General features: G+C 47.7%; 1 protein-coding gene across 1 annotated transcript in view; it reads right to left on the bottom strand.

Annotated features, from left to right (window-relative positions):
* cacna1g (calcium channel, voltage-dependent, T type, alpha 1G subunit) overlaps positions 1-27,500 on the bottom strand; it is a gene marked incomplete at both ends in the record, with an annotated part of 367,943 nt that overhangs the window by 116,501 nt on the left and 223,942 nt on the right. Inside the window, 5 exons of the mRNA XM_080747312.1 lie at positions 6,050-6,115; positions 19,869-20,024; positions 21,771-21,885; positions 23,903-24,088; positions 25,590-25,741. Coding sequence (XP_080603438.1) covers positions 6,050-6,115; positions 19,869-20,024; positions 21,771-21,885; positions 23,903-24,088; positions 25,590-25,741 — 675 coding nt within the window. The remainder of the gene's footprint in view (positions 1-6,049; positions 6,116-19,868; positions 20,025-21,770; positions 21,886-23,902; positions 24,089-25,589; positions 25,742-27,500) is intronic.

Here is a 27,500-nt window from a genome sequence, read left to right as displayed (position 1 = left end):
ACTAACCACAGGTAAATGAAAACATCCAATTCTACCCACAGCGAGGTTCCCCCTTCTCACGGCGCCCCCACCGCCTCGGCGGCGCACGCAATCAATCAGGAGCGACAGCTGTGATAGGACAAACCCAGCGGAGCATCGGGCACGAAAGTGCTGTGGGTGCTCAACCTCTCCCCTGTCGTTCTCTCCATCTCTTCTACCCCCCTCCCCCCCCCCCCCCAGCCGCATAACCTTGATTTACAGTTGTGCATCGCAAAGAGACGATCTACAAGCTCACAATGCATCGCTGCCGCGACGCATTGTGAGTTTGTAGATCATCTCTTTTCGGTGCATGACAGCGCAGTGTGACAAAGTATAAATCAAGCTTTCTTGTGAGGGGGGGGGGGGGGGGGGGGGGCAGAGAAGGGAAGAGGGACAATCACCACAATCTTTCCCTCGAGAAAGCCACAGTCATCACTTCAGCTGTTGAAGTGTGTGTGATACTAATGGTGATGCTAAGGGGGGGCACCGCAAGGACAGGCTGAGTATTGTACTACTGTAGGTTCATATTCATCATTGTATGGGGCAAACTCCTGCTGGGCTCTGTGTTAGGGTGTTCCGTTTGGGTCCGGCTTTCCTGCGCACTGAACGCGTCCACAGGTGGCACTGCTGAGTCAGATATAACCAGCAGTAGGTTGTTGACCCTGGACCCGATACAGTAGAGTGGTCCTAAGACCTGCACTCTACTGTGTCCAACGCCAGCTGTGGTCTGTCCCCTGAGTGATAGGGGTGTGTGTGTCTGCGTGTGCGAGTGTGTGTGTGCTTGACAGTAAAATCCTTCAGAATTACTCTGAAACAGCAGAAATGGACCCTCCTCCCTGTTGTCATTTCGGTGTTGTCAGTTTCTCATACTTAATTCTCTATCCTTCTGCCCATTGCTTCGACTCTGCCGGTCTGTCTCTCTGTCTGTCTGTCTTTTTTTACAGTACTTTTTCTTGCCCAGTAATCCGTATCTCAACTGCTCCTATCTCAAATCTCCCCCATGGGACCAATAAAGGTTGTATCTTGAAACTAATGGACCCGTAATTCGTAAGATGAGTTGAATGAACCCTGCAGGATGTTACAGTGTAGATTGAGGTCCCAAAGAGAACAAAAGGTTCCGTTTGCCCTCTCAGTTGCATACCCGTAAGGGTCCATTTGCACTATGGGAGGCAAACCGTGATGGACTCCTACACCACCTCCCCACAGTTTATTTTATAGGCAGACATTAATTCTGAACCACAAGGGAGAGGGAGAATCCTCTCCAACAACCGGCACTTCAGAGCTGCATCTGTTGCCAGACTGAATGATCTTAATTTCCAGATTAGGGAATAATTTGAGGCAAAAAGAAAAAAGAGGGGAAAACAACAAAGAATGCCTGACTGGAGGGAGGAGCGGTAAGCCCCAAACATGGCAGCAAAAACAACTTAAAACCTCATCAGCATGGATAAAAGTGCTATAACCGGATTATCTCTCCAGGTAAGAACCGTACGTTTGTAACTCAGATGCAGAGCACAAGCGAGGGCAACACCCAGGGCTCGGAAAGGAACGACACAGAGCCTCTGCATTTAAAAGACCGGGATTTGAACCGCAGCAGGTCATTTAGGCCTGTTGTTCCCAAACATTTTAGACCGTGACCCAAAAGAGAGATTAGACCTTTGCCCGGGACCCAAACTATAGTGTATACGTCTTATATTTTTTATATTTTTAAAATAAATTTGAATTTTGTCGCGTGGGGAACATCTTTTGAAATATATATATTTTTTTTTTCATGTAGGAAAAGAAAATGGGATTTTTACTCAAGTCGTGACCCATTAAAAAATCTACCGATCAGCTATTTGCAGGGCGAGACACCGGCACACAGCTGAGTATAAGTCAGCCGCAAGCGTCATCAGGGATGTAGAAGGAAGAGATGTACAGTGTATAACAGGGTGGGCTGGGGTTGTGGAGGTGGGGGGGGGGGGGGGGGGGGGGGGGGTGTCATCGGTCCCGAGGGGAATCCCTGGGTACTGAGATAGCCCAGGTCTGTTTAGATAGCTTGTTTACACTCCGCTACCCCAATTTGGACATGGCCGCCGCGGGCAGGAGATGGGCCAGCCTGGGCCCGCTGCTGATAGCCTCACCATGATGATAACACGCACGCACGCACACACACAGACGCCAACTCATGCAGGGGCTCAATTACACCGCTTCAAAGTAGGGGATGAATGTGAGAATTATAGTGTGCATTAAGGCGTGTGTGTGTGTGTGTGTGTGTGTGTGTGTGTGTGTGTGTGTGTGTGTGTGTGTGTGTGTGTGTGTGTGTGTGTGTGTGTGTGTGTGTGTGTGTGTGTGTGTGTGAGTGCACGTGCGTGAGCGTTTGTGTCCTATCACAATAATTGGTGTCCTATCACAGCTGCTCAGGAAGTCACACTAATGGATGTGTCTGCGGCTGGAAATAAAGTAATGACTTTCACACAACATGCTTTCCAGGATGTTCATTCAACTCCAGAGATCCACAGGGCTCAAATTAGCACTCCCAACCTTGCTGTGTTTGCTGTGTATAGCATTAACAGCACAGTGTGGATATTCTCGCGTAGTCAAATGATCTCTGCCTACTGACACAGAAATCTAATTTCAACGTATGAGATTGAACGGTGGAGAAAACCAGCGTTAAAAAAACACCTACAATACATCTACACTTTGAAAAAATCACACCTGTGTGAACTGAGCGGTGGTCGTGGAGGCTGCGCAACAGCAAAACAAATATATAATAATAATAATAATTATAATAAAAAATATTTAAAAAATATTTAAAAAAAAAAATAATAATAAAAAAAACATATATATATGGGGGGGGGGGGGGGGGGGAGACGGTGTGACCACCGCTCAAAAAGCAAATAAATACTGATACAGTCCCAATATGAAGGACACCATAATGTCTGGGATGATATTATTATTTTAGTATCTTTATCATCATCTTTAATTTATTTTATTCAGAAACATTCCATACAGTTCTAGCACATTACTAGTCTATTGAACAGTTTACCTGCTGCTACTTTCTTTGAACCCTGCCTCAATGGCGCCTCATAGCGGCATGTTATGAACACGCCTGCATAACGTCGCTGTCGGGTGGAAACCGTGTATGTCGAAAACCATTCATTTTTTTATAATAATTTTAAAAACGAGTTAAAGTAGTGAAAATAGCCAACCAAAAGTGCACAACGCCTCACACCGCGAGGCGTTGTGAGCTTTTGGTTGGCTATTTTCACTACTTTTGTGTGACACTGATGAAGCAGGGCTTTCATTTAAATGTATTAATAGAACACACTAAACTACACTGTATTTTGAAACTAGATACAAGATTTCTGCCCGATAGTGACGATATAATGGTAATGTTTCTAAAATAAATTGTACACACCTATGATGGTAGCGTTCCAAACATAATGTACATACATTTCGTATTGCTTATTCAACCCTGTGTTTCCTGCATTTTCTCTCCCGCTCTCACTCTACTTCTGCCTTCTCTCACGGAAAACTGCGATATACACTTGTGGGGGTGGTTTGACTTTGGGGGAGTGATTAGGGGTGTAGATAAGTACCTATTGTCCAATTTGTCCCTCGCATTGTAACACCCATTTCTGGTCAGCTGAGGTGTAAAAATGTTTGGAGTATTCAGAGTGCTTTTTCACAGCTTTGGGTTTTATGGTCCAACAAGTTTCAAAATGTCCATAACTTCTTCAGATATTTTCCAATTTCAACAAAGTATACATCATATGAAAGCTTAGATGTAGTATTTAATACTAATGTGTACAAAAATGACCAATGCCCAGTTTGCCCACTTAAGGCCCAAAGCACTAGACCCGGTCACATATGGTGGAGAGCCGCAGCGTGCATGGAAAAAAGGAATTTCACATGGTTCTTTATGCCTGTAAACCTGTGATGTGACAATGAAAGCTGATTCTTCTTCTGATCAGGCTATATGCGAGACTGCAGTGTAGAGAGAGCACTGAGGGACCCCCTCTCTCCCCCTCTCTCTCCATCTGTCTCTCAGGGCCCAGTGAGCCGCAGCGTTTTTAACAGAGACGGAGGCTCGGAGCATTTCACAAACATTTGCCTTTTGGAAAAGTCCTAGATGACTCTGGATCCGGTTCAACGGAGTACAATTTTAGGACAGAAGGACGGGACATGCTACCATCTGTTTTAAGAGGGCTCATTTAGCGGACAGCATTGTCCCGGGCTTTAAGTGACTGAGTCATGCAAACACAGCTGATCGCCTCAGTCTCTTCATTAAGCTCTCATCCCTCTAGTTCACTCAGATTATAGCTGGCTGCGTGGAGGCCTCTGAAAAGCTTGCACCCCCCCCCTCCTCTTCTTTCTCTCTATGCCAGCCAGATAAAACAAAGACGAAGAGGGAGTTTTATTTTTTTATTTTTTTATGGTTCAGTGTGTTTTTACCCTGAGGACAGAGAAAAACAGACAGAGACAGCGAGAGTGAGAAAAGGAGACGGGTGTTAAAGGAGGTCAATGATGTGCAGGGATGCTGCGTATACCTAGGAGACACAGTCCCAGCAGAGAAACCAGGCAACCAAACCAAAATGAATTGAATCAAACCCAAACTAAACCAACCCAACCTAGAGCTGTCACGATTACGACATTTTACATACATTAATTGTCTCTCAAATGATTGCGTTTAACGATTTAATTGTGTTTTTGTCATTGACAATTACATTTCTGTTTGGCTTGTAGGATTTGAAGTTGCACATGGCAGATATGACACATAACCTAAATATACAAAGAAATTAAGGACATATTTGACAACTTTACACTTTAAAAAGAACATTGATAGTGGAAATAGCCAATCTACGATCTTGTAGATCTGCTATTTCCACTATTTTTTTTAAATGTATGAACATATATAGCCTAAATATTTTTCAACATGTGAACGATTATGACGATTATCACAAAATAATTGCAATTATGTAAAATAATTGCGATTAAATGATTATGTTATAATTGTGACGCCCTAACCCAACTCACATCAAACCAATCCAGCCTAAACTAAACCATACCCAATGAAATGAAACCCACCCAATCCAAACCAACGCAAAACCAAATCAAACAGCAAATACCTCAACCAAGTAAACCCACACCAACCCAAAACAAATCCAACCCACCCAACTCAAAACAATCTAAATTAAACCAAACCGGACTCAACCCCAACCAAAATCCCAACCCAACCAAATGCACCCAACCTAGACCAAATTAAGGCAAACCAACCTAAACCAAGCAAATCCACACCAAACCAAACCAGGCATCCTGACACCAGGTTGTCTCTACCATGCATCTCGACAGACGGCCACCTCAGTGAGCTGAAGCAGCGATGGGGGACACCCATGCAGCAGGGGGGAGGAGGTGATGAGTAAGGACAGCGAGGTTGGAGAAGGAAGGGAGAGAGGCAGGCAGGTAGGGCATTCACGAATAGTGATTTTTAGTATTCGAATTATTCGACCACAAAGTATTCGAATAGTCGAATATTCGACAGGAAATATATATATATATATATATATATTTTTTCATCCAATAAAAACAAGCAATTTTTGGTCTAGTAGTGACAGTTGCATTAGCTGGCTCTTCCTCCATCATGACATTGAGTTTGCCGGTTGGCCGCTGTTTTTTCCACTGGTAATTAGTTCCGGGAGACAAAACGTGATGCATGACATCAGTATAGAGCTTTAACCAACTCATCCACCAGGGTCATTGAGAACTCATTCTTATGACTTCCTATCTAGCTAGTCGGTATAAATCATGAAGATTTTTTAATAATTTTAATTATTATTATTTATTTATTTTAAGAGAGAGAAAAAATATAGCGAATATTCGACTTTGGTGAACAACGTCAAATAGTGACTTTGATATTCGAATATTGGAATATTCCGTGAATGCCCTACAAGCAGGACAGGAGGAGTCAGAGAGGGTGCGTGTTAATAAAAGGGTTGGGGGGGTGGGGGGTGGGGGCAGGTGGAGAAGGGAAGCAGTGCTGTACTGTACATACCCCTGAGTCTATAGGCAGCGGAATGAGACTCAGCCGGGCATGCAAATCCTCTCGCTTGTTCACTTCCTATAGCAGAAGTGGAAGGTACAGCCGGAACAGGGTCGGGGAGGAGGAACGAGGAGAAAGGAGGAGGAGGAGGGCACCACGACAGAAAACAGCAGCACAGCAGAAAAGAAGCCAGTTAAAGGAGATCCCAACAGCCCGAGACAAGTCCCACTTTACCATGCAGAAGAAAAAGAAAACATTCAAAATGAAAAGAAAAAAGAACGAGGCAGCTGCATCCAGGCCGGCTGGGGTCCCAGGGTGCAGTGTGCAATATCTGCACGACGTGTGCAACTTTGAAATCAGTGGCAAATCCAGAACAGAGCAAAGAACACAAGTGCAAAGTTTACATTCCACCAGAGAAAATGGCATTCAAAAAAAGAAATGCAGCAATGGAGATATATATATGTTACAGTTTGTTTGAGGTACCAGTAAGATTGGGACCAGAGCGCTTGTTTTAGTTCACCTTATGGGCAGTCCCCGGAAGAAGCCGATGGCATTGGGGAGCTGCTCAGTGGAAGAGCATTTGACTCATTGTTCCTCCATTGTTCCCATTAGTCCCATGCTGGTGAATGCTAACCTGGTGAATACTTGCTACTATGCCTAAACCTAACCCTAATCCTAACCCTAACCTCAGTAAAACTATGCCTAAACCTAATCCTAACCTCAGTAAAACTGTGCCTAAAGCTAAACTGGTGAATGCTAACCAGGTGAATGTTAACCTGGTGAATGATAACACTAACCTCAGTCAAACTATTCCTAAATCTACAGTATAACCCTCTAGGTCTAGGACTAATTATGGGTGGCACCGCTTGCTCCACCTTGTGCCCAAAAACGAGCGCTCCTGGTCTCAATCTCACTAGAGTTCTCAAACTCTGCCCGAACCCGACCCTACCCGACCCGACCCGACATATTCGGGCCGGGCCGGGCTCAAAATGTATGCTAATTAGTCGGGTCGGGCCGAGCCTCGGGTTCAGTAAAAAAAAAAAAAAATGAAAAAAAAAAAAAAAAAAAAAGTTAATTATTTTTTTTTTCTTCATATTTAATAAAGATAAAGAACATGGCGCTGACTGGCGTTTCACTCGCTTATTTACTATGTGACCGCACGATCACTCGGAGCACACCACTGGCAGTGGCAGACAAGACGAGGCAGAGCAGAGTGAGTGAGGGACAGAGAGCCGCGGTCAGCGATGCTGGCAGCACAGGCTGCTAATAATAGCAGACTGGTGTTGCGCACCAAAACCAACACGTTCTCAACACCATTCAATCTACAAACCAACTGAAGTCTGCTTTGCATCACGATCTGACTTGTTTAGAACTTGCAGATCAGTGCTTCTCTCCAGGCCAGGGAGGGTCATAAATCAGCGACAGCAGCAGCTTTACGATGGTGGGGTTACAACAGGTCGAATTTGTCCGAAACGAAACGAAAGAAAGTGGAGGAGAGACTCACTGAGAGTTGAGTGACAGAGACGGCACATGCAGACTGCAGAGCAGACAGATGCATGCGTTGCACCGTGTGAACAAGATGAGGAGGATTAAGGATTAAATTTTTCTTCATGAGAGAACATGCTAACATTGCCGAACCAAAAGTGGAAAGGTAGGCTAATCTCACTCTCTCAGCCTACTACTCGCTATAATAACACATGGTACGGTCACCGCGGTGGCGGCGTGGCGCCACCTGGAGGCGTTTTTAAATTTGATTATTTTCCTTCACTCGGGCTTTTTAGGGCTTCGGGCTTAAAATGATGAAACTAGTTAGGGTCGGGCCGGGCCTCGGGCCGACCCTGTCGGGCTCAGTTAGGGCCGGGCCTTCATTTTCAGGCCCGTTGAGAACTCTAAATCTCACTGAATCTCAAAAACACTGTGACATATACATTCATGTATACTGTATGCTGTTGTTAGTTTTAATGGCATTGCATGGTACTGAGTGACTATAGGCTGTCTCGACTGGAAAGATGTGCATCGTTCAGATCACATACTGTAGTGCAGGGATGCAAGGAGTCATTTCTTCTTCTATTAGAGCTCTCCATCACCTGCGTATTAGGTGCGTATTCTATGTGTGTGTGCGTGCGTGCGTGCGTGCGTGCGTGCGTGCGAGTGTTTACTGCGATGCCCGGTAGTGTGGTAAAAGGAGGACATGGCGTAGCAGTTTTCATTGCGTCTGGCTTAATGGAGCTCCATAAAGAAAAGCCCTGGTCTGGATTGTGTCCACTTTCTAACCTCACTCCCCGCTCGCCCATATCTGTCACACACTGTCACACTCAGAGAGAGAGAGAGAGAAAGAGTAGAGCAGTGGTTGAAAATCGCAGTAACCCATCTATCCGCGGCCGATAGGCTGCCGCGTGGTCAGTCAAGTCAGTGGTTCTCAAACTTTTCAGGCCGCAACCCCAAAAATTATCACATTTTAACTAGGGACCCCCCCTCCCTGACGAGCACTAAGAGTTGAGTCATAACATTTTGTATAACACGGTTCTATTGTGAAAATAGCAGATCTACATGCTCTCGCGTTGCGAGGCGTTGTGAGCATGTCAATCGGCTATTTTCACAATTTCAGACTCATTTGCAAATTGGCAAATGTATGATTTGTCATTTTAGATGTATTAGAAAGTCCTTAAATTGTCGCTTTAAGTTGGTTTGTTCACTGTTGTGTGAGAAAACAATGTTTCACATTAAGTTAATCATATGGGGCTCCCGACCCACAGCTTGAGAACCACTGAGTTAAGGGGTCAGATGGGTGGGACGCGTGCATTTTCACTTTCATGTTGTTATGATCAACCGATCAATTGTGTTCCGGCTTGGATCAATGAAGCTGATGTACTATTACTTTAAGTTCCTTTGGAGCAGTATTATGCTTATGATGATGAGCGGTCTCATCATCATAATGGAAACTCACATTTTCAAGGTTTTCAAAGAAAGAATACGACATAACTTCTTTTAAATATTAATGTTATAATTATTGTTGGAGCCAAAATGACATTTGTATTTATTTTGTTTTCTTTATTTAAATGAATGGTCTGGCCTTGATACCATATGCTATGGTTGCACCTGTCAATGTCAATCAGTTGGTTGCCATGGTTACTGATTTATACCCTGCAGTGGGCGATTGCACTCAGGTGTGCAATGAGTTTGGAAGCAAACAGTTTTCGACCGTGTTTTCATGGCCGTACAGGGCGGCATTTAATGTTTTTGGTGGAAAAGAGTTTTTGTATATTTTTGGCTTCATGTGCAATAAAAGGATTGGCATATCCAACTGTATATGACTGCTCTGGACATTGGAATTTCATGGACATGCGTCAAACTTTGTAAACACAAGTGTTTCGAACGAAACACCTGTTTATTTAGGTCTGGAAGGAGGTACTCCCTCCTTTGGGTGGCGCTATTGCGTCAGCCTCACAACAGAACGTACTCACGTTAACTCCCGCAGGGCGATCCCTGATTGGCCGGAGGGCTTGTCACTCAAGTTTTACGGTACTGGGTCAGTCCCCCATAAAACCTGTGGCATCCCACAATACTGTCTCTTGAAAGCATCTGCTCCGAAAAATCGAACAGAGGGCAGAGACTCGGAGGGAGTACCTCCTTCCAGACCTAAATAAACAGGTGTTTCGTTCGAAACACTTGTGTTTATTTTCGGTCTTCCAGTTCGGTACTCCCTCCTTTGGGTACGTCAACTCCCGTAAGCGACGTCGGCCAACGTCTACTCACCATACACATGAACGGCAAAGGAGACGTCTTCCAGACACACCTTCGCCCACAAGGTCCCCCCCTGAGACCACCGGAATCAGTCGGGGGCAGTGAGTAGGAAAGAAAAGGAAGAGGAGCGCGCCAGAAAGCACAAGGGCAGTCCAAGCGCTCCAGACGAGGAGGAAGACACAAGGGTCCTCCTCATTCTGCAGAAGAGTCAGCAGCCACCTGGAGGACTGAATGCGCTAACGAGCGCGGAGCCACGTCCAACTGGTAATGAGCTGCAAAGGTGGACGGCGAAGTCCAGTTCGCCGCCAAACAAACCTCCTGAATGGTGGTCCCTTGCCAGAGACCCCAAGAGGAAGACATCCCCCTAGTGGAATGAGCTGTGAAACCCACAGGTCTAGCCACATTCGCACTATCATACGCCAACCTAATGGCGTCGACAATCCACCCCGAAAGGGTTGCTTTAGCAATCTCCATCTTCGCGGTGGACTTGCCGTGAGGAACAAACAGGCTGCGTGACTTCCTGCGCGCCTGAGTCCTCTCACAATAAATCTTCAGTGCCCTCACAGGGCAAAGAAGATTAAGGCGCCTGTCCTCCTCCGTACCAAAGGGAGGAGGATGAAAGGCCAAAAGCCGCACCGGAACATGCTGCACCACCTTATTCTTCGGAATGAAGTGAAGGTGAGGTTTAAGTAGCACCTGCCGGCCGTCCGGAGAGAACCTCATGCAATCCTCTGACACTGAGAGGGCATGTAGGTCACTAACCCTCTTGGCCGTGGTTAAGGCCAGAAGGAGAGCAGTCTTGTAGCTAAGGAGCTTCAGAGAGATGCTCTCCAGAGGCTCAAACGGGGGTTGCCTCAATCCCCGTAAGACCACCTCCAAGTCCCAGGCGGGGGCCAGGGGTCTCGCCGTCAGGGAGTCCCGCCTAACCGCTGCCATAAACTGTACCACCCACGGGTGTTTGGACAATTGGTCGCCATCAAGGCTCTGGTGACAGGCCCTAATGGCTGCAAGGTAACCTCTCACCGTAGAGGCCTTACAGTTCCTATCCACCCGATCTTGTAGGAACTCCAGAATGATCGGAATTGAGGAGAACACCGGGTTCACCGAAGGGTGTTTAACCCGACACCACTCCTCAAAGGCTTCCAACTTGCCCTGATACACCTTACGTGTAGAAGGAGCCCTGGACCTCTGCATCGTATCAACGACTGAAGGGTTCAGGCCGGCTGCGATCAGCCTTTCCCTCTCACGGGCCAGACCCACAGGTCTAACCTCTGAGGGTCCGGGTGGAAGATCTCGCGATCCGCTTGACTCAGCAGATCCCGTATCTGGGGCAATTGCCAAGGATCCCTGTACAGGAGCGGAGCTATCAGTGAGCTCCAAGTCCCCGTCCTCGGTGCTATTAGAAGCAGTTCGTGACCGTAACGACGAACCCTCTCGAGGGTCGGAGTAATGAGGTCCATCGGTGGGAAGGCGTACAGCAGGCCCTGGGGCCAATCGTGCGCCATAGCGTCTATCCCCAAGGGTGCAGGCCCCCTCAGGGAGAAGAACAGTGAGCACTTCGCGTCCTCGCGAGAGGCGAACAAATCCACCACCGGATGACCATACTTGGTCCAGATCTGAAACGCTACCGACTGGTTCAGGGACCAGTCCTCGTCGCGAACCCTCCTCCTGGACAGCAGGTCCGCCCCGCTGTTCAGAAGACCAGGGACGTAGGAGGCCTTGACCGACTGTAGGTGCACCGAGCACCAAAGGGCCACTTTGCGAGCCAGCACGTCCAGGGCTCGCCGCCGCCCCCCCTGTTTGTTCACATAACACATTGTTACGGTATTGTCCGTCCTGATGAGGACGTGACAGTTCCGAATGAAGGGCTCGAACTCCTGGAGCGCCAGGAACACCGCCATCAATTCCAAGTAATTGATGTGCTTGTTCATTAAGTCGGGGCCCCAAGGTCCCCTCGCCGTACGTCCTTCCAGGGTTGCACCCCAACCTGAAAGACTGGCGTCCGTGGTGACTACCTTCCTGTGAATCACCGCCCCTAGCCTGGCGCCGCTTCGAAGGAAGCCGGGAACCAGCCAAGGGCTCAGGGCCGTCCGTGCTCGCTCGGAGACCCGGACCAGAGTGCCGCCCTGGCAAGAGGGGATGTTCAGAGAGAGCATCCATTTCTGGAAAGGTCTCAAGTGAAACCTTCCCAGACTCACAAGATCCACGGCCGAAGCCATCAGGCCCGCGAGCCGCTGCACCAACTTGAAGGAGACCTCCTCCTCGGAAAGGAAGGTGCTGGCATGGGACAAGAACTTGTCCACCCTCTGCTGAGAGAGGCGGGCGACCATCTCCCGGGAGTCCCACTCTGCACCCAGGAAGGTGGTCCGCTGAGATGGGTTCAGCACACTTTTTTCGTAATTGACTGCGAACCCCAAGGACTCGAGGTGCGCTATCACCACCCGGGTGTGTAGCGCCACCTCCTGGCTCGAACTTGCGCTTATTAGCCAATCGTCGATGTAGTTTGAGATCCTTATCCCCTGCCGCCTGAGAGGTTCTATAGCTGCCTTCGTAACCATCACGAAAACGCGTGGACTGAGAGACAGGCCAAAGGGGAGGACTGCGTACTCGTAGACCCTCCCCTGGAAAGCGAACCTCAGAAACTTCCTGTGAGGAGGATAGATCGACACGTGCGTGTAAGCATCCTTCAGATCTATTGAGGTGAACCAATCGTTCTCTCTCACGGTTTGAAGCAGGCTGGCAACGGTCAACATCCTGAACTTGAAGGTCATCAAGTACTGGTTGAGACCGCGGAGGTCCAATATGGGCCGCAGCCCTCCCGTCTTCTTGGGAACCAGGAAGTAGTTGGAGTAGAACCCTAAATGGAGCTGACTCCACGGGACCTCCCGTACAGACCCCTTCAAGAGAAGGGCCTGTATCTCTTCCTCCAGAATGCGGGCGTTCTCGCCCTCGGCCCTGGTGAAGCTCACCGTGGGGGAAAGCGGGGGCGACATCTTGAACTGTATTCTGTAGCCCCTTGTAATAGTGCGATAAATCCAATGGTTTGGATTGCACCTCCTCCACTGATCTGCACAAGGTGCCAGCGGAGCGTAAAGATGTGTTGGCAGCACCTGCCGAGTTATCGGCCGCGACACTGTAGGCCGTCCGCTGTGGCCAGAAGAAGCTGCCGCCGGCCTGGCCGCGTGGTGCACCGCAGGCAAAGCAGGAATCCACCTGTGATCCACTTTCATTACCTTTGCCCGACTCGGGCCTACAGAAAGCGTTTCCACCACCTGAGGGGAAGCGCGCTTTACCCTTAGCCTTCCTGGAAAGGTCCCGGAAGGACTCATGGTTTTTAGCATTAGCAGGTTGTCCCTGGGCTGCCGCAGTGGGCAGTTTACCAAAACCTTGTGAGGAGTGGAATGTGAGCTGGGTGTGAGTGGCTCTTGCAGAAAAGGAACTGGAGCCTGAATAGGCAGAGAAACCAAACCCTTGTACAGACTGTGTGAGTGCGGAACTAGCTGAGGCAGCGAAGGTGCCTGAGGAGGCTGAGCACATACAACTTTCTTTGCAACAGAAGATGCACAGGGAAGAAAGACACAGTTTGTATCGAACACACAATTCTTTACTGGTATTTTCGATTGGCAAGGCACGAAATTTACAGCATTGAGAATTTTTGCAGCACACAACACGGGCGGGTTCACAACACAAACACACTGCACACAAGAACCCGCCCTTAAGTGAGGGGCAAGAGGCCCCTGGGGAGGCCGTGCCTCCCTGGGCAAACTGTCATTTACGCTGCTGCCTTCCGCGTCCCTTCGCGGAGCGGGGCTGGGAACGCTGCTGATGACGGTCTTCCTTGGGCCTGGAAGGAGGAGGGGGCCCATAGGTCCGGGCTCGAGACCCCCCTCTGGAGGAAGACCTGGAGCTTGATCCCGAAGCCCTGTCCCTGTAGTCGTTCCTCTGGACGACCTTCACCATAGAACGCGGGGTACGCTGCCTGGTGGTCGACCGCCGAGACGACTGGGCAGCAGGTGTCGGAGGTACAGTCTCGACCACCAACTCCCTGGTCTCCCTCCTGGCAGCCGCCCGCGCCTGGAAGAGAGCGAGCCCGCCCGCCATGATCTCCGTTCCCGAAGAGGGCAGGTTGCGGAGCTCTTTTTTGTCCGCTTCATCCTTCTTCCAGTCAATGGGCTCCAGCCAGCGGGTGGACTCCATCTGCATACACTGGTCCATGGAACGCCCCACCCAAGCCATGGCATGGAAATTGAGCTCGATCATGAGGTCCAGTGAGGCCTTGATCTCAGCCGCCACATCGAGGGGAGGGTCAGAGGCCGGTGGGTTCTGGAGGAGCTTCACATAGGCCGCCAACAGGCCCGCGGCATTGAGAGCCCTCACAGCATGTCCATCAGCTCTGTAAGCCTCCTGGGTGGCCTTGGACATGAACCTTTCCCACTTGTCCTCTAGAAGCGGGTGGACACCCGACAGTGAGTAGGGACTCGGCTCACCAGGCTTATCATGGAGGAACCGGGCCTGGAGCATGGAGGCCAAGGCAGGGCTGATGTGCGGGCATCTAGGAACGCCCATCTCCTGCGCCCCCTCGAACTCCGTGGGGAAGTCCAGTTTTTCCGGATCCTTGTGAGTGGCCCAAGTCTCCTGGAAAACCTGCTGTAGGCCAGTGATGGCCGGCAGGCAAGCCATGACAGGCGGCAGGGGTGGAGCACGGTCCACACCCAGCCGCGGTTGGCAAGAAGTTGCAGGCTGCTGCCGTACAGGGACGGTGAGGTTCTGCAAACGAGCGGCCCTCTCCAGGACAGACCAGGGGTCCATGGGAAGGGGAGGGCTGGCGCCAGCGGCGCCACTTGAAGCTGCTACGGTGCCGGAAGGAGGGAGCTGAGACGCGGACAGGGCCGCCGCCTGTGTCAGACTCGAACTGCCGGCAGCAGAGGGGGCCTGTGACTCCGGCAAGGCGGAGGGAACAGGCTCGGTGCCACCAGGAGCTGGGGAAGCAGCAATGCCTGCTTGAGTCCCAGCCTGAGCGGTGGTAGGGGAAACAGAAGCTGCTTGGCTCGGGGCGGCAGCGAGGCCTGCCGGAACCCTGGCCATAGCAGAGATGGAGAGAGGCGAGTCATTAACATCAGGGTGGAGATGGATCACAGGGGACCCTTCTTCCATCAGGACTACGTCCTCATCAGGCTGCTGGGTGGGGGAAAAGTCCCCCTCTTCCCCAAAAGCCTCTTCCTCGCTGTCGTGACGGTCGAGGGCAGAGAAGGAGAATTCAGATGAAAAGCTGTCAGCCCTGGAGTGGGCTGGAGAAGCACCACCATCGGCCGGAGGAGCAGTGCCGTCAGCCGGAGCGCCGCCGTCTGGAGAAGCGCCCTCATCGGCCGGAACGGAGGCGCCGCCGCCGCCGCCTGGAGGAGCGCTGCACCGGCCTACAGGGAGGCCCGGGGACACAGCAGAGGCGAGGCCGGAGAGAAGGGAGATCGTGTCCAGGCGGAGCCGACGCGCACCTAGAGGTAGGTCACGACACTCCAAACACACAGGAGGATCTTCCTCTAAGGCATCCAAGGCGTGACGCCAGCCCATGCAGGCGATGCACGCACCATGGAGATCATCCGGTGCTACCAGCAACCTACAGGCCAGGTTGGCACAACGGCCATAGGAGCGTGAGGACGTCATGTCCACACAAAAAACGTTAGCGTCGATAGAAGATTCGAGAGTCTAAAGCAGAAAAGCGTGTATTAGCGTGAGCACAGGCAAGGCCAGTAGCAAACAGCAAACGCCAACAATAACAAAGCTAGCAGAATACAACGAAGCCGGTAGCTAGGAGCTAACGCTAGGCTATCGTGAAGCTAACAACAAGGAAAAAACAGCTGAGCGCTGCGTTAGCACAAACAACGAAGCCGGTAGCTTAAGAGCTAACACTAGGCTATCGTGAAGCTAACAACAAGGAACAAACAGCTGAGCGCTGCGTTAGCAACAACAACGAAGCCGGTAGCTAAGAGCTAACACTAGGCAAAGTAACGTGAAGCTAACAACAAAGGGAAACAGCGGTGCTGTGAAACTTTACGTTGAACATTTGAAGAGAAGAATAGTCCCGAGACCGGTGGACTGGTCCTAAGCTGTCGCTCTCGGTTATCCTCGAGACGATTATATCTTCTAGAATAGGTTGAAATATACTTACAAATAACGTAGGTCAGGAGCTGTGAGATTCCGTTCGCGCTGTACCATTTGAGGAGCAGATAGCGAAAAGAGACAGTATTGTGGGATGCCACAGGTTTTATGGGGGACTGACCCAGTACCGTAAAACTTGAGTGACAAGCCCTCCGGCCAATCAGGGATCGCCCTGCGGGAGTTAACGTGAGTACGTTCTGTTGTGAGGCTGACGCAATAGCGCCACCCAAAGGAGGGAGTACCGAACTGGAAGACCGAAAATAAACCCTTGTTGCCTCTCGCGTTGAGCACCTACCTGTATAAGGGCTCTACCATTATCATACCAATCTTTCATGTTTTGCCAGTTATTTGGGGCCCCAGTTGCTTGAGAAGGAGGAGAAAAGACAGATGGTAAAGTGTGATGATGGGAGGTGAACCAATGAGACGAGCGCCTGGCGGAGCTTTGAAGTTGGGCCTGAACTTTACTCAGTTACGCGCCAATGTCGTGCATCCAAAATAGCCAATCTAGAAGTTCACAATGCGTTGTGACCTTGTACATAATGCCGTTTTTGCCTAAGGTTAGGGCTGAAAATAGCTAAAAATCCATAAAATCAGCACGCGGTGAGTTCATTTTCATTAAGCGTCCCGCGAAGCATGGCCAACGTGGGATGGGGCGGGACAGATGCAGTTAGCACCGCTCAACAATACAACCGTGTGTGTGTGTGTGTGTGTGTGCGTGAACTAGATCTTGGCTGGAGAGCCTCGCCGTAACGCCTCTCCAGTGACCCGGGCTCACGTCATTCAAGTGCTCGTTACCTAGCAACCCTGACGCACGGCAAAGTTTGTCCGTCTAAAAATACCTTGGGTGTTTGTAGAAAGAGGATGCTGGATGTGTATATGTACGGGGGAAAAAATAACAGGAAATAAAGCGAGGAGGAATAATAAGGAGAGGAGATGGAAAGTAGCGAGGCACCGTTGAACAACCAAGAATGAATTAGGATGGCAGGACCATGCTTGAGAATCAATCTGTGTTTGTGTATGTGCGTGCCTGCCTGCCTGCGTGTGTGCTTGGGTATAAGAACTCAGGTGTTGCACCACAACACCATAAAATGTAATGCATATCGCCTGAACTGCATCAAGTCAGAAAAAAAAAAAAAGAATATGACAAATCAAACAAGCACGGCACAATTTAGACTACAGTCTATTTGTGGATGCTGGCGTTCTCGCGTGTTCTACTGTGATAGGCCGGGACACATGGGGTCAATGTGTTTCCCCTTTCTCCGCCGCGCTTTCATCCACCATGAGATATGTGCCGGCTATTTGTACAGCTGATAAGCATAATGGTCGGAGAGGGAGAGAGCGATTCCAATTAATCCATATTTTATTGGTCTGTCAACGTCTAGCCCACTCCACCTCATCATCCCTCGCCTATCTCCTCTCCTCTCTCTCTCTCTCTCTCTCTGCCAGAGTGCGGGAGAGATCAAAGGAACAGGTGCTGTCACAGCTTAGAGAGAACCAGAGAGGAGCGAGGGACGGAAGCAAGAGGAGAGAGAGAGAGAGAGAGAGAGAGAGAGAGAGAGAGAGAGAGAAAGCCCAGATAAAAGTGATAGAAGACAGAGGTAGACCTACAGAATGTTCTTATGATTTATACAGCTCAGCTCCCTCACTTCTAACTCCCACTCCCACTCTCTCTCTCTCTCTCTCTCTCTCTCTCTCTCTCTCTCTCTCTCTCTCCTTCCCTCTCTATCTCTGGGTAGAACATAAATAAAAAATCGCACCCGTGCGAAGTGAGCGGTGCAAACTAATTCCTGCAAGGGCGCCTGCGCGAATCAGTGTTGATAGGCATGCATGGCAATATTCTTTGTGTTGTGTATGATGTCAGTCTGGAGGTCTGCTCAGACTATATAAGGTTTTCGTGTGTCCTGACCTTTACACCAGCTCAAAACGAACACCAACCAGGATTTGAAACAGCAATCATAGACTACAGGGTTTAATGTAGCGTGGTCGCTGTCTTGAATCTTGGGTGGGGGTCGATTTGCGCCAGAAAGTTCCAGGATATGCGGTTGGGCAAACAAAACAGACAGAGGGCAGAACGGAGAGGGGATCAGACAGACAGAAAGATGGAAGGACCTTTCCTGAACTTTAAACCGGCACAAATCTTTCCTAAACTTTAAACTGGCAGATTGAACAACACACAGGATTCAAAACAGTAATCATAGCCTGCAAGGGTAATGTAGCGTGGTTGCTGTTTCGAATCCTGTGTGGTGTTCAATCTGTTAGTTTAAGGTTTAGGAGAGGTCCAGGATATGAAACAACCTGGCCATTACGCCTGGACCTTTCATGAACTTTAAACCGGTCTCAAGTGCAAGTGTAATGGCCAAGACAGATCTAAATTAACATGAACAACACAGCATTTGATTGGTCTGTTCTGTTTGGCTAACACATGTCGTCATGAGTAGAACGGTTTCTGATTGGTCGATTCTAATGTTTAGTTACTCAACTAGCCAATCGATGAAGAATGAAAGAATCGTCCCGTGCTAATATGTTTTAACTAGATAAACCGAAAGTGAAATATAGGAGCGGTTTGCACCGCTCAAAAAGTTATTGAAAGCACTGTTCTCTTGGCGTGTGCATGCGCGTGCGTGCGTGTGTGTGTGTGTGTGTGTGTGTGTGTGTGTGTGTGTGTGTGTGTGTGTGTGTGTGTGTGTGTGTGTGTGTGTGTGTATGTGTTTGTTTGTGTGTTTGTGTGTGTGTTGGGAAGGCGCAAGGCAGCTACCTGAGCCCAAACAATAACAACCATTAATCCAACCTCCTCTTTCTTATTGTGCTGTCTCTCATCCTCTCTCTCTCTCTCTGTCTCTCTGTCTTACTCTCTATCTAAGTGTCTGTGTCTGTGTGTGTGTGTGTGTGTGTGTGTGTGTGTGTGTGTGTGTGTGTGTGTGTGTGTGTGTGTGTGTGTGTGTGTGTGTGTTTGTGTGTGTGTGTCTCTCTCTATCTCCGTCTCTGTCTCTCTCCGTCAAGAAAAGCGTGGCAGCTATGCCGTGGTGGAGACGCGCCGCGTGCCTTTTGTTTTTGACGAGATAAGGAGAGAGGAGGTAGGAGGACGCGTATCGAAAGGGAAGGAATTTAAGCAGGAGGATGAAGACGCGGGTGTGGGCGCCGGGCGTCGCCGAGGCCCCCGCCGTTGAGCAGCACGTCGCTCTGCTGATGGACGGCGTTGCGGGCGGACGATAATTAGGAGGACAACCGGGGAGGTGAGAGACAAAGGAAGATAAGAGAGGAGGAGGAGGAGGAGGAGATGAAGGGGAAAGGAAGAGTGTAACTTGTGTTCTTCCCATCACTGGGTGAAAAACATTGATTGTGGGAGTACTTTCCATGGGCTGACACCTTTTATTTAAGGGGGTATGCTTGCATTTTCTTCCCCCATTCATTTAAGTTTGACCTCCCACATGTGGGAGGGTTATATTATGACCATATAACCCATAATATTGTACATATTATGGGTTATATGTACCATCTCTGAGAGGATCATTTGCATACACCTGCCAGCTAGACCCCTGTCAGCTAGATTTTGACACCTCTTACAAACCCCATCCAGCCACCCCACCCACTTCTGAGCAGGTGCAGAAATCTACATTTGATTGGGAGTTGTGGTTTATAAAACCCCTCGTACAATTGTAGTTTATAAGCCCTCCCACCCCACCGGGGGTTGTGTTTTCATGCGAGTACCCCCTCCACTGCTACCTACAGTCCTCGGAAAATCCGACACCCACACGATGAGAAAGTTTAGATGTATATAATATATATAATGGAAGTCCGCACAACAGCTAAATGCTCCAATGTGTTTGGAGCAATGTGTCACCCGACAACAACGATATGTTTGTTTGTGTGTTTGTGTGTTGGTGGTCATCATTCATGGATAGGTGTATCGGTGTGAGTGGTGTCCTTCTACCTCTGTCTGGAAGCCCTCCACCAAGATGGCCACCAGCAGGTTGAACAGGACGTAGTTGCCAAAGGTCATGAGGGCGATGAAGTAGAGGGCGGCCACGGGCGTGGTGGACGCCATGCCGTTGTACAACACCTTGTTCCAGTCCTCCTGAGTCAGGATCTGCAGGAGAGGAGAGATTAAGACATGAGGCAGATTCTACAAATGTCTCCTAAATCCCAATAGTTTTCTTAAAAAAGTACGTTGCTATATCAGTGGTGCTTTTCTCATGTCAAGGACGGCCAAAATTATATGCATTTGCCTACGGACCCCCATCTGAAAATATTTTGTTCCAGGGAGCCCAGAAGCAAAGATTTGTGTTAAAAATGAAAAATATACGGGCGCCCGCTGGCCTACTGGTCCAGGCGCATACCACTTAGGCATACCACTTAGGCATCATATGGGGGTCCCGACCCACAGCTTGAGAACCACTGAGTCAAGGGGTCAGATGGGTGGGACCCGTGCATTTTCACTTTCATGTTGTTATGATCAACCGATCAATTGTGTTCCGGCTTGGATCAATGGAGCTGATGTACTATTACTTTAAGTTCCTTTTGAGCAGGCGCATACCACTTAGGCATTGCCACATAGGCATGGATGCCTGGCAGCGTAGCCGGTTCGATTCCCGATCCAGACGACCTTTGCCGTGTGTCACTCCGTCACTCCCCATCTCTCCCCCGTTTCCTGTCAGTTTACTGTCCTATCAATAAAGGCATAAATGCCCAAAAAGAAAATGAAAAATATAGATATTCAAATATTTTCTCACATTTTCATGATAAAAAAGCAGATGTAGGCCTACAACACTTGGATATCTGCTATTTTTGAATAGGCAAAGTATGAAATAATGCTTTTTAGCTCTAAACTGACACGGGTGTTTCCCCGCTTAAACAAACGTTTAAACAAAGGGCCATTATTACCATAGTGCACACAACTTAGCTTACACACCGCAGCAATATGACCAGAGACTGCTGACACTACAAACACTTAACAGCTGCTCTGGAATCACACGCTGTAATGAATGGTTGCTAAAGGTCACACACACAGTTGGCAGATGTAGGCTTGTGTCACGTGCGGCTGGCAAGCTCATTCAAAGTGGCATGACTCTACAATTAACCCTACTTGGCTTGCTTAGGCATGATGCATGGGGAAGCAGATAACAGATAAGCAGATAACAGCTCTACAGTATGTGATTGTTTTTTCTTTCTTAAATATTTATCTCATGATTTTGTAATCCATTTTTTCACCCAGTGTCAATTATCTAATGTAATCCTGGGCGCTACACTCCCTGGGGAGAGCAAAAGCCGCTTTTTTTCAACTGACAGGGGGGATTTTATCCGGTTGGACGAGACGTGTGGAAGGAACACATTATTCCAACCAGTTCCTTTCCCCTCCATCAGGTGCCCCGGCTGACCAGGGGGAAGTAGTATAGAGCAAACTCCACACAGAAAGGCCTTTTCGCCAACCCCACCTAGGGTATGGGCACTGATGACGCGGAGGGGAGAACACACCCCCAGTAACCACAGTGTACCCAACAGGAATCTGACCCAGGACTTTCTAGCTACCGACTGCTCCACTGTGCCCCCTATAGCTCTATGCGATCGTTATCAGAATCTTGACTAGACAAAGTGTGAAAGACAAGAAAACAAAAAGTCAAATCAACGAGAAGGAAGACAGACATAACCCTGAAATTGGTGTACAGGAATGATGAAAAGGAAAGATAAGACGATACGTTTTTTTCCTTTTTGATATTATTCGCTGATTGTACCCATGTCCTACTCACATGTGTGTTGTTTTTGTGTGTGGCAAGAAATTCCAATGCATTTTTAAGACATTTTTGCATCATGCATATGATTAACGTATTATCCTCACCTGAAAAACAGTGACTATGGCCCAGAGAAGGGAGTCAAAGTTCTTGCGGTCCGGCAGAGTGTCCCCGTCCCTCTCAGAGCCAAACTTGCAGCCGAACAGGTGCATCCCCAAGATACTGACACAGGGAAGAGGAGAGGACAGAGGTTGGGGGGAGGCGGGGGGACATATTTACATCAATTCCTTCACTGCTCAAGCTATCAGGCATAATTAACGTGAGATTCACCACTGGGGGTAACGAAAAGAAAATTGCAGATCTATGTCAGCTATTTTTTGGGGAGAAGTTTGAGTTCTTTTTTGATCAAGGGTCTTCAACAGGGGGTCCGGGACCCCTAGGGGGTCCTCAGAGTTACTACAGGGGGTCCTCTAAATCTTTGTGTGACAGAATTAAAAAAAAAAAAAAAAAAAGAAAAAAATCCTTTTTAGCCAGATGCAGATTCTGAGAACTTTAGCCGAAAATAGATCTACAAGCTCGCACTGCGAGGCGTTGTGACCTTGTAGATCGGCTATTTTCGGCAAAGAGGTTTGGTGTAGAGGGGAGAAGTATTGACAGCTCAAGTGGTTAAATATCTGAAAATCCAAAATACACTAATGAATGTGCTGTCAAACAATGAAACAATATGGAATCTATGGCAAGGTTGTGGGGGTCCCTGCTTCTTCTTTCTCTCGACTAAGCAGAAAACGGTGAAGACCGGCTGTCTTAGATGATTCAAGGGGTAAATGAATGTGAAACGGCTGTTAACAGACCGTGCTTTTGGCCGACAGCATTTCAACTATTTTGAGAGCATGGTAGGAGAGCGGGATGGGAGCAAAAATAAAGAAACAATGAAAGAGCAAAGAAAGAGGGCAGATGGGCGATGGAGGATTGGATGATCGTATTGTGTGTAGAGGATCTTTGACGCAGGCTCAATGAACAGGCCTCTGGTGTGCTAGCTTGGCAAGTCTTCACTCCAGTCACACAGTGTTTATCTATGTGCACCGGTCCAAATAGGACGTCTGTGTGTGTGTGTGTGTGTGTGTGCGTGTGTGCGTGTGTGCGTGCGTGCGTGTGCGAGCGAGCGAGAGCGAGTCGAAGAAAGGCGTGTGTATCTGCATCGAGGAAAGTGATACTGTAGATGGAAGTCTCAGTGTCTGCATGCATGTGTGCGTACATGAGCGTGAGAGAGAGAGTCGATTAAAGGGAAGGGTAGAGGGTACTGCGTGCACGCATATGAGTGTGAACACGTGTGCTTATGTGTACACTGTGGGGATTGTGATTTCGCTGAGCTGGTCAGAAACCTAAGCAGGCAGATGAAGAGATGCTGATGAGGATGAGGAGGAGGAGGAGAGAAATCGAGAGAGAATCGAGAGAGAATCACACGCTTGCGTCAATTCTGGTGCGGGCGTCTAGGATCCCACAGCGTCACACGTGGTTCCGCTGATTCCAGTGCTCTGGGGCCGAGGTGTAATTTCAGAAACAAATAGGGGGTGGCAAAAAAATAAGTTACCAGATCCCCATTTCTAAAATAGCAAAAATAGTGGATCTACAAGCTCTCAACAAAGCGACGCGATTGACTATTTTGTTTGGTAGCGAAGACAGAAAATGTTTGAAAATGTTGGCCTATAATGACATTTAATTAATGTTGCGTGCCGTACATTGTACGCAACCATCAATTTATTAACCACTTTCAACGTGGCATCCCAATGCTGGGAATGTCATTATAGGCCAACATTTTCAAACATTTTCTCTCTTCGCCACCAAACAACTCTAGAGTTACAGACCCATAAGGGTCCATTTGGTTCCTAACTCTCTAACATTTAGCTGGGGATATAATATTTACCTGATTCTGGAGCGTCTCCATGCACACGGTGTGCACGCCCACCCTAGTTTGTGGCCGCGTTACGTGTGTTCTTTCGTGCAGGGAAAACATAATCCATATGGTAAAATCCATGCTCCACCGAGAGAGAGCTGAAATGGACCGGTTGCGCGACGTGGGGAGACAGAAGAGAAAAAAAGGGGAGGAAAAGGCTTTTTTTTTCAACGTGAGAGAATGGTAACCAGCTAACCCGACCAGCTAACCCGACCACAATGGGTTAAGTCAGCCGTGGCGGAGCACCGTTTTGTGGCCGGTTTAGGCAAAAGATGTGTTATTTACCTGAAGATGAAGATGAAGAGCATGAGGAGCATGCAGAAGGTGGCCACGTTGTCCATGGTCTTCATCAGCACCACCAGCTGCCTCTGCAGCGCCGGCATGAAGCGCACCAGCTTCAGCACCCGCATCAGACGGAAGGTCCTCAGCACGGACAGACCCCCACCCTGCTGGCCCACGATCTCCCACACACTGGAACGCCACACACAGAGAGGACAAAACATGCATTATTCCCATGCACTGGTGTAAAGTAACTGAGTAAATTTACTTAAGTAATGTACTTAATTTCCAATACTTTTACTTCTACTCCACTACATCTCGGATCCAAATATTGTACTTTTACTCCACTACATTTATTTGAAAACTTTAGTTACTAGTTACTTTGCTGATATAAATTATAATATTTTAAAACATACATAAACCACACATAAAACCAATTTTATACGTAGGCTGTTTGAAAATAGCCAATCTACAAGCTCACAATGCGTCGTTGTGAGCTTGTAGATCTGCTATTTTCAAACCGTTTGTACTTTTACTTTGTACATTTTGATGCCAATACTTTTGTACTTTTACTCAAGTAAATGTGGAATTCTGGACTTCCACTTGTAACAGAGTATTTCTACAATGCATTGATACTTTTACTTAAGTAAAAAATGTGAGTGCTTTTTCCACCACTGTTCCAATGTCATAAGGCAGACTTGGGGTCGGGACGCCAAATGGGGTCCCCAAATTATTTTGCGGGGTCCCCAGATGATTAGCTTAATGTCATTTTTTTTCTCACTCAATGGTAAACAAACCAACACACACAGTATAAGTGTATAAATGGTATCTGCACATTTCTAAAGTGACAATTTAAAAACGTTTAAGACCGTTTTAATACCAAACTGGCCAAACTGTCAAATATTAAAGGGGTACTGTCACCTTAAGAAGTCATCTTAAAATATCCGTTAAAGTGATCCCTGGCTAATAAGACAAATATGCCTTAATACATCATAATTGTCCTCTATAACTACAATGTAAAATTAAAAACACCTCAATTATTTTATTTCTTCTAGAAATAGCTAATCTTTCACTCAATAGGGGAAATGCCTGTCGCAAGTTGATGATGTCATAAATGTCATGTGTGATCTATCCCTATGGAATTTATGGCAAAAATAAAAAAATTAAACATTTTAAATATTGATTTGATGGTCATATTAACCATATAAAGTATTATGTTTGTTTTTATTTTCACATGCATGCCATAAATTCCATAGGGATAGATCACACATGACATTTATGACATCATCAACTTGCGACGGGCATTTCCCCTATTGAGTGAAAGATTAGCTATTTCTAGAAGAAATAAAATAATTGAGGTGTTTTTAATTTTACATTGTAGTTATAGAGGACAATTATAATGTATTAAGGCATATTTGTTGTATTAGCCAGGGATCACTTTAACATTTTTATGATGTCATTGTGGGAATGCGCAATTATAAGCCAATGAAATTAATTGACTGTACTTAGACTACTTACTGTACTGGTCAGCTGTTGTTGGGGGGCGAGGGGCAGATTACACTGTGACATGAGTTTCAGACTATTTCAGACCGTTTTCAGAGAGACCACGTGACCTACTGTATCATACTATTATAATTTCGGGCGTGTCAGCGGGCCTTTAAGTAAGCAAGAGGTGAACATTGGATGGACTTGCCTGATGACCACGATGATGCCGTCAAAGATGTTGTAGGGGTTCTTGATGTAGCCGAAGGGCCCGTACACCAGCACCTTCAGCAGCATCTCCAGAGCAAACAGGCTGGTGAACACTATGTTACTGATCTCCAACGCATTGGTCAACTCCTCAGGCTGCAGACACACACACAGACACACAGACAGACAGACAGACGGACAGAGGTAAAGACTGGTTACAGCACTGAAAGAAACCATCTGCTCATCTACAAGCACACAACGCCTCGGGGTGCGAGGCGGTGTGTGCTTGTAGATCGGCTGTTTTCACTACCTTTGTGCAACGGCCTTGTGTGATGAAGCAGTGCTTTACTTTCCATATTCTTATGTTTTGTATATATATTTATTTTCGTGAATGAAATCCCTATTTGATCAAGCTACAAGAGACGCAGATGAGTCTCTTATACTATATTTAATAGGCCCTTTTAGATGTGTCACATCGCAACGTGTTATGAGCTTGTAGCATTGAGCTTGTAGTTTTGAGCCTGTAGCTGTAAGTGTTACGGCCCGGCCTTGACTCCCTCCTTCCCAGTCCCAAAACAACGACATCAACACCAGTTTAAAACTCCAAACTACAGTGGTTTATTTCCAATTTTCTAAAACATGGATAAATTACCTCGGGGTGTGCCTGTACATAAAACTCAAAACTCAAACCCTATGCTTACCTGTAACCCAAACAGAAAGATAAGGTTCTTACCCATCTTAAGAAAACACTAAGCAAATACATACAAAACAAACGAAAGGCCACCTACCCCTACCATACCAAAGGCTATAAAATAACCCATGTTAAAAACGAGTAACTCTTAAAACACTAACAAAGCAAAAACCACTACAAACTGAACTGGTGTTGTTTTTAGGCTGGCTAGGAGGAAGACATCTGTGGAACTGGAGGCAGCCATCTTTATATAGACCACAGGAGCTAATCGCCAGCTAGTTCCACCAAGAGTTAGCCAATCGCACTCAGCTACCACTCTCTCCATTCACACCAGCTAAAACTCACAGTCACTCCTCACCACTCATTCACAATTGAGTGGAGTGAATGTACTGTATACAGTATACTGTGTGTGTGTGTGTGTGTGTGTGTGTGTGTGTGTGTGTGTGTGTGTGTGTGTGTGTGTGTGTGTGTGTGTGTGTGTGTGTGTGTGTGTGTGTGTGTGTGTGTGTGAATAATGTATGTTGATGCAAGACACGTGTTAATGGCTTTGTACTGTACGTGTATATTACCAAGCCTCCTCGGTGTGTGTGTGTGTGTGTGTGTGTGTGTGTGTGTGTGTGTGTGTGTGTGTGTGTGTGTGTGTGTGTGTGTGTGTGTGTGTGTGTGTGTGTGCATGTGCGCTTGCGTGCGTGCACGTGTGTGCTTGCGTGCATGCGTGCATGCATGCGTCTGTCTGTGTGTGTGTGCGTGTGTGTGTGATATTCCTGCCAGATAAGAACATGAATCCCCAGGCTGGAGATGGAGGGTCTTTTTAAACACAGTATATGTACAGTACTAAGCCCATCCCGGTGGTCCAACACCAATCACTCATATAGCTACCTAGACTGTTTAAGTTCCACACGCTTGCTCAGAAGCTATCACCTACCTATACTGTACACAGAGAGAGAAATACGCAGATTACCATCAACTCTAAAGGTGCATTAGGGCAGTCGTTCTCATATATCGTCACTGTCGGGCAGAAACCTCGTATCTCCAAGTTTCAAATGTGTACGTTTTTTCGCGAAGTAAAGCCCTGCTTCATCAGACAAGGCCGTCGCACAAAAGTAGTGAAAACAGCAGATCTACAAGCACACAACGCCTCGCACTGTAGATCGGCTGTTTTCACTAGTTTAGTTCATTTTTTTAAATGATAAATACGAACGGTTTTGGACATACAAGGTTTCC

The sequence above is a fragment of the Nannobrachium achirus genome, assembly GCF_963921795.1.
Source record: "Nannobrachium achirus genome assembly, chromosome: 18".
NCBI classification, from domain to species: domain Eukaryota; kingdom Metazoa; phylum Chordata; class Actinopteri; order Myctophiformes; family Myctophidae; genus Nannobrachium; species Nannobrachium achirus.
This window is presented reverse-complemented; position numbering and strand designations above follow the sequence as displayed.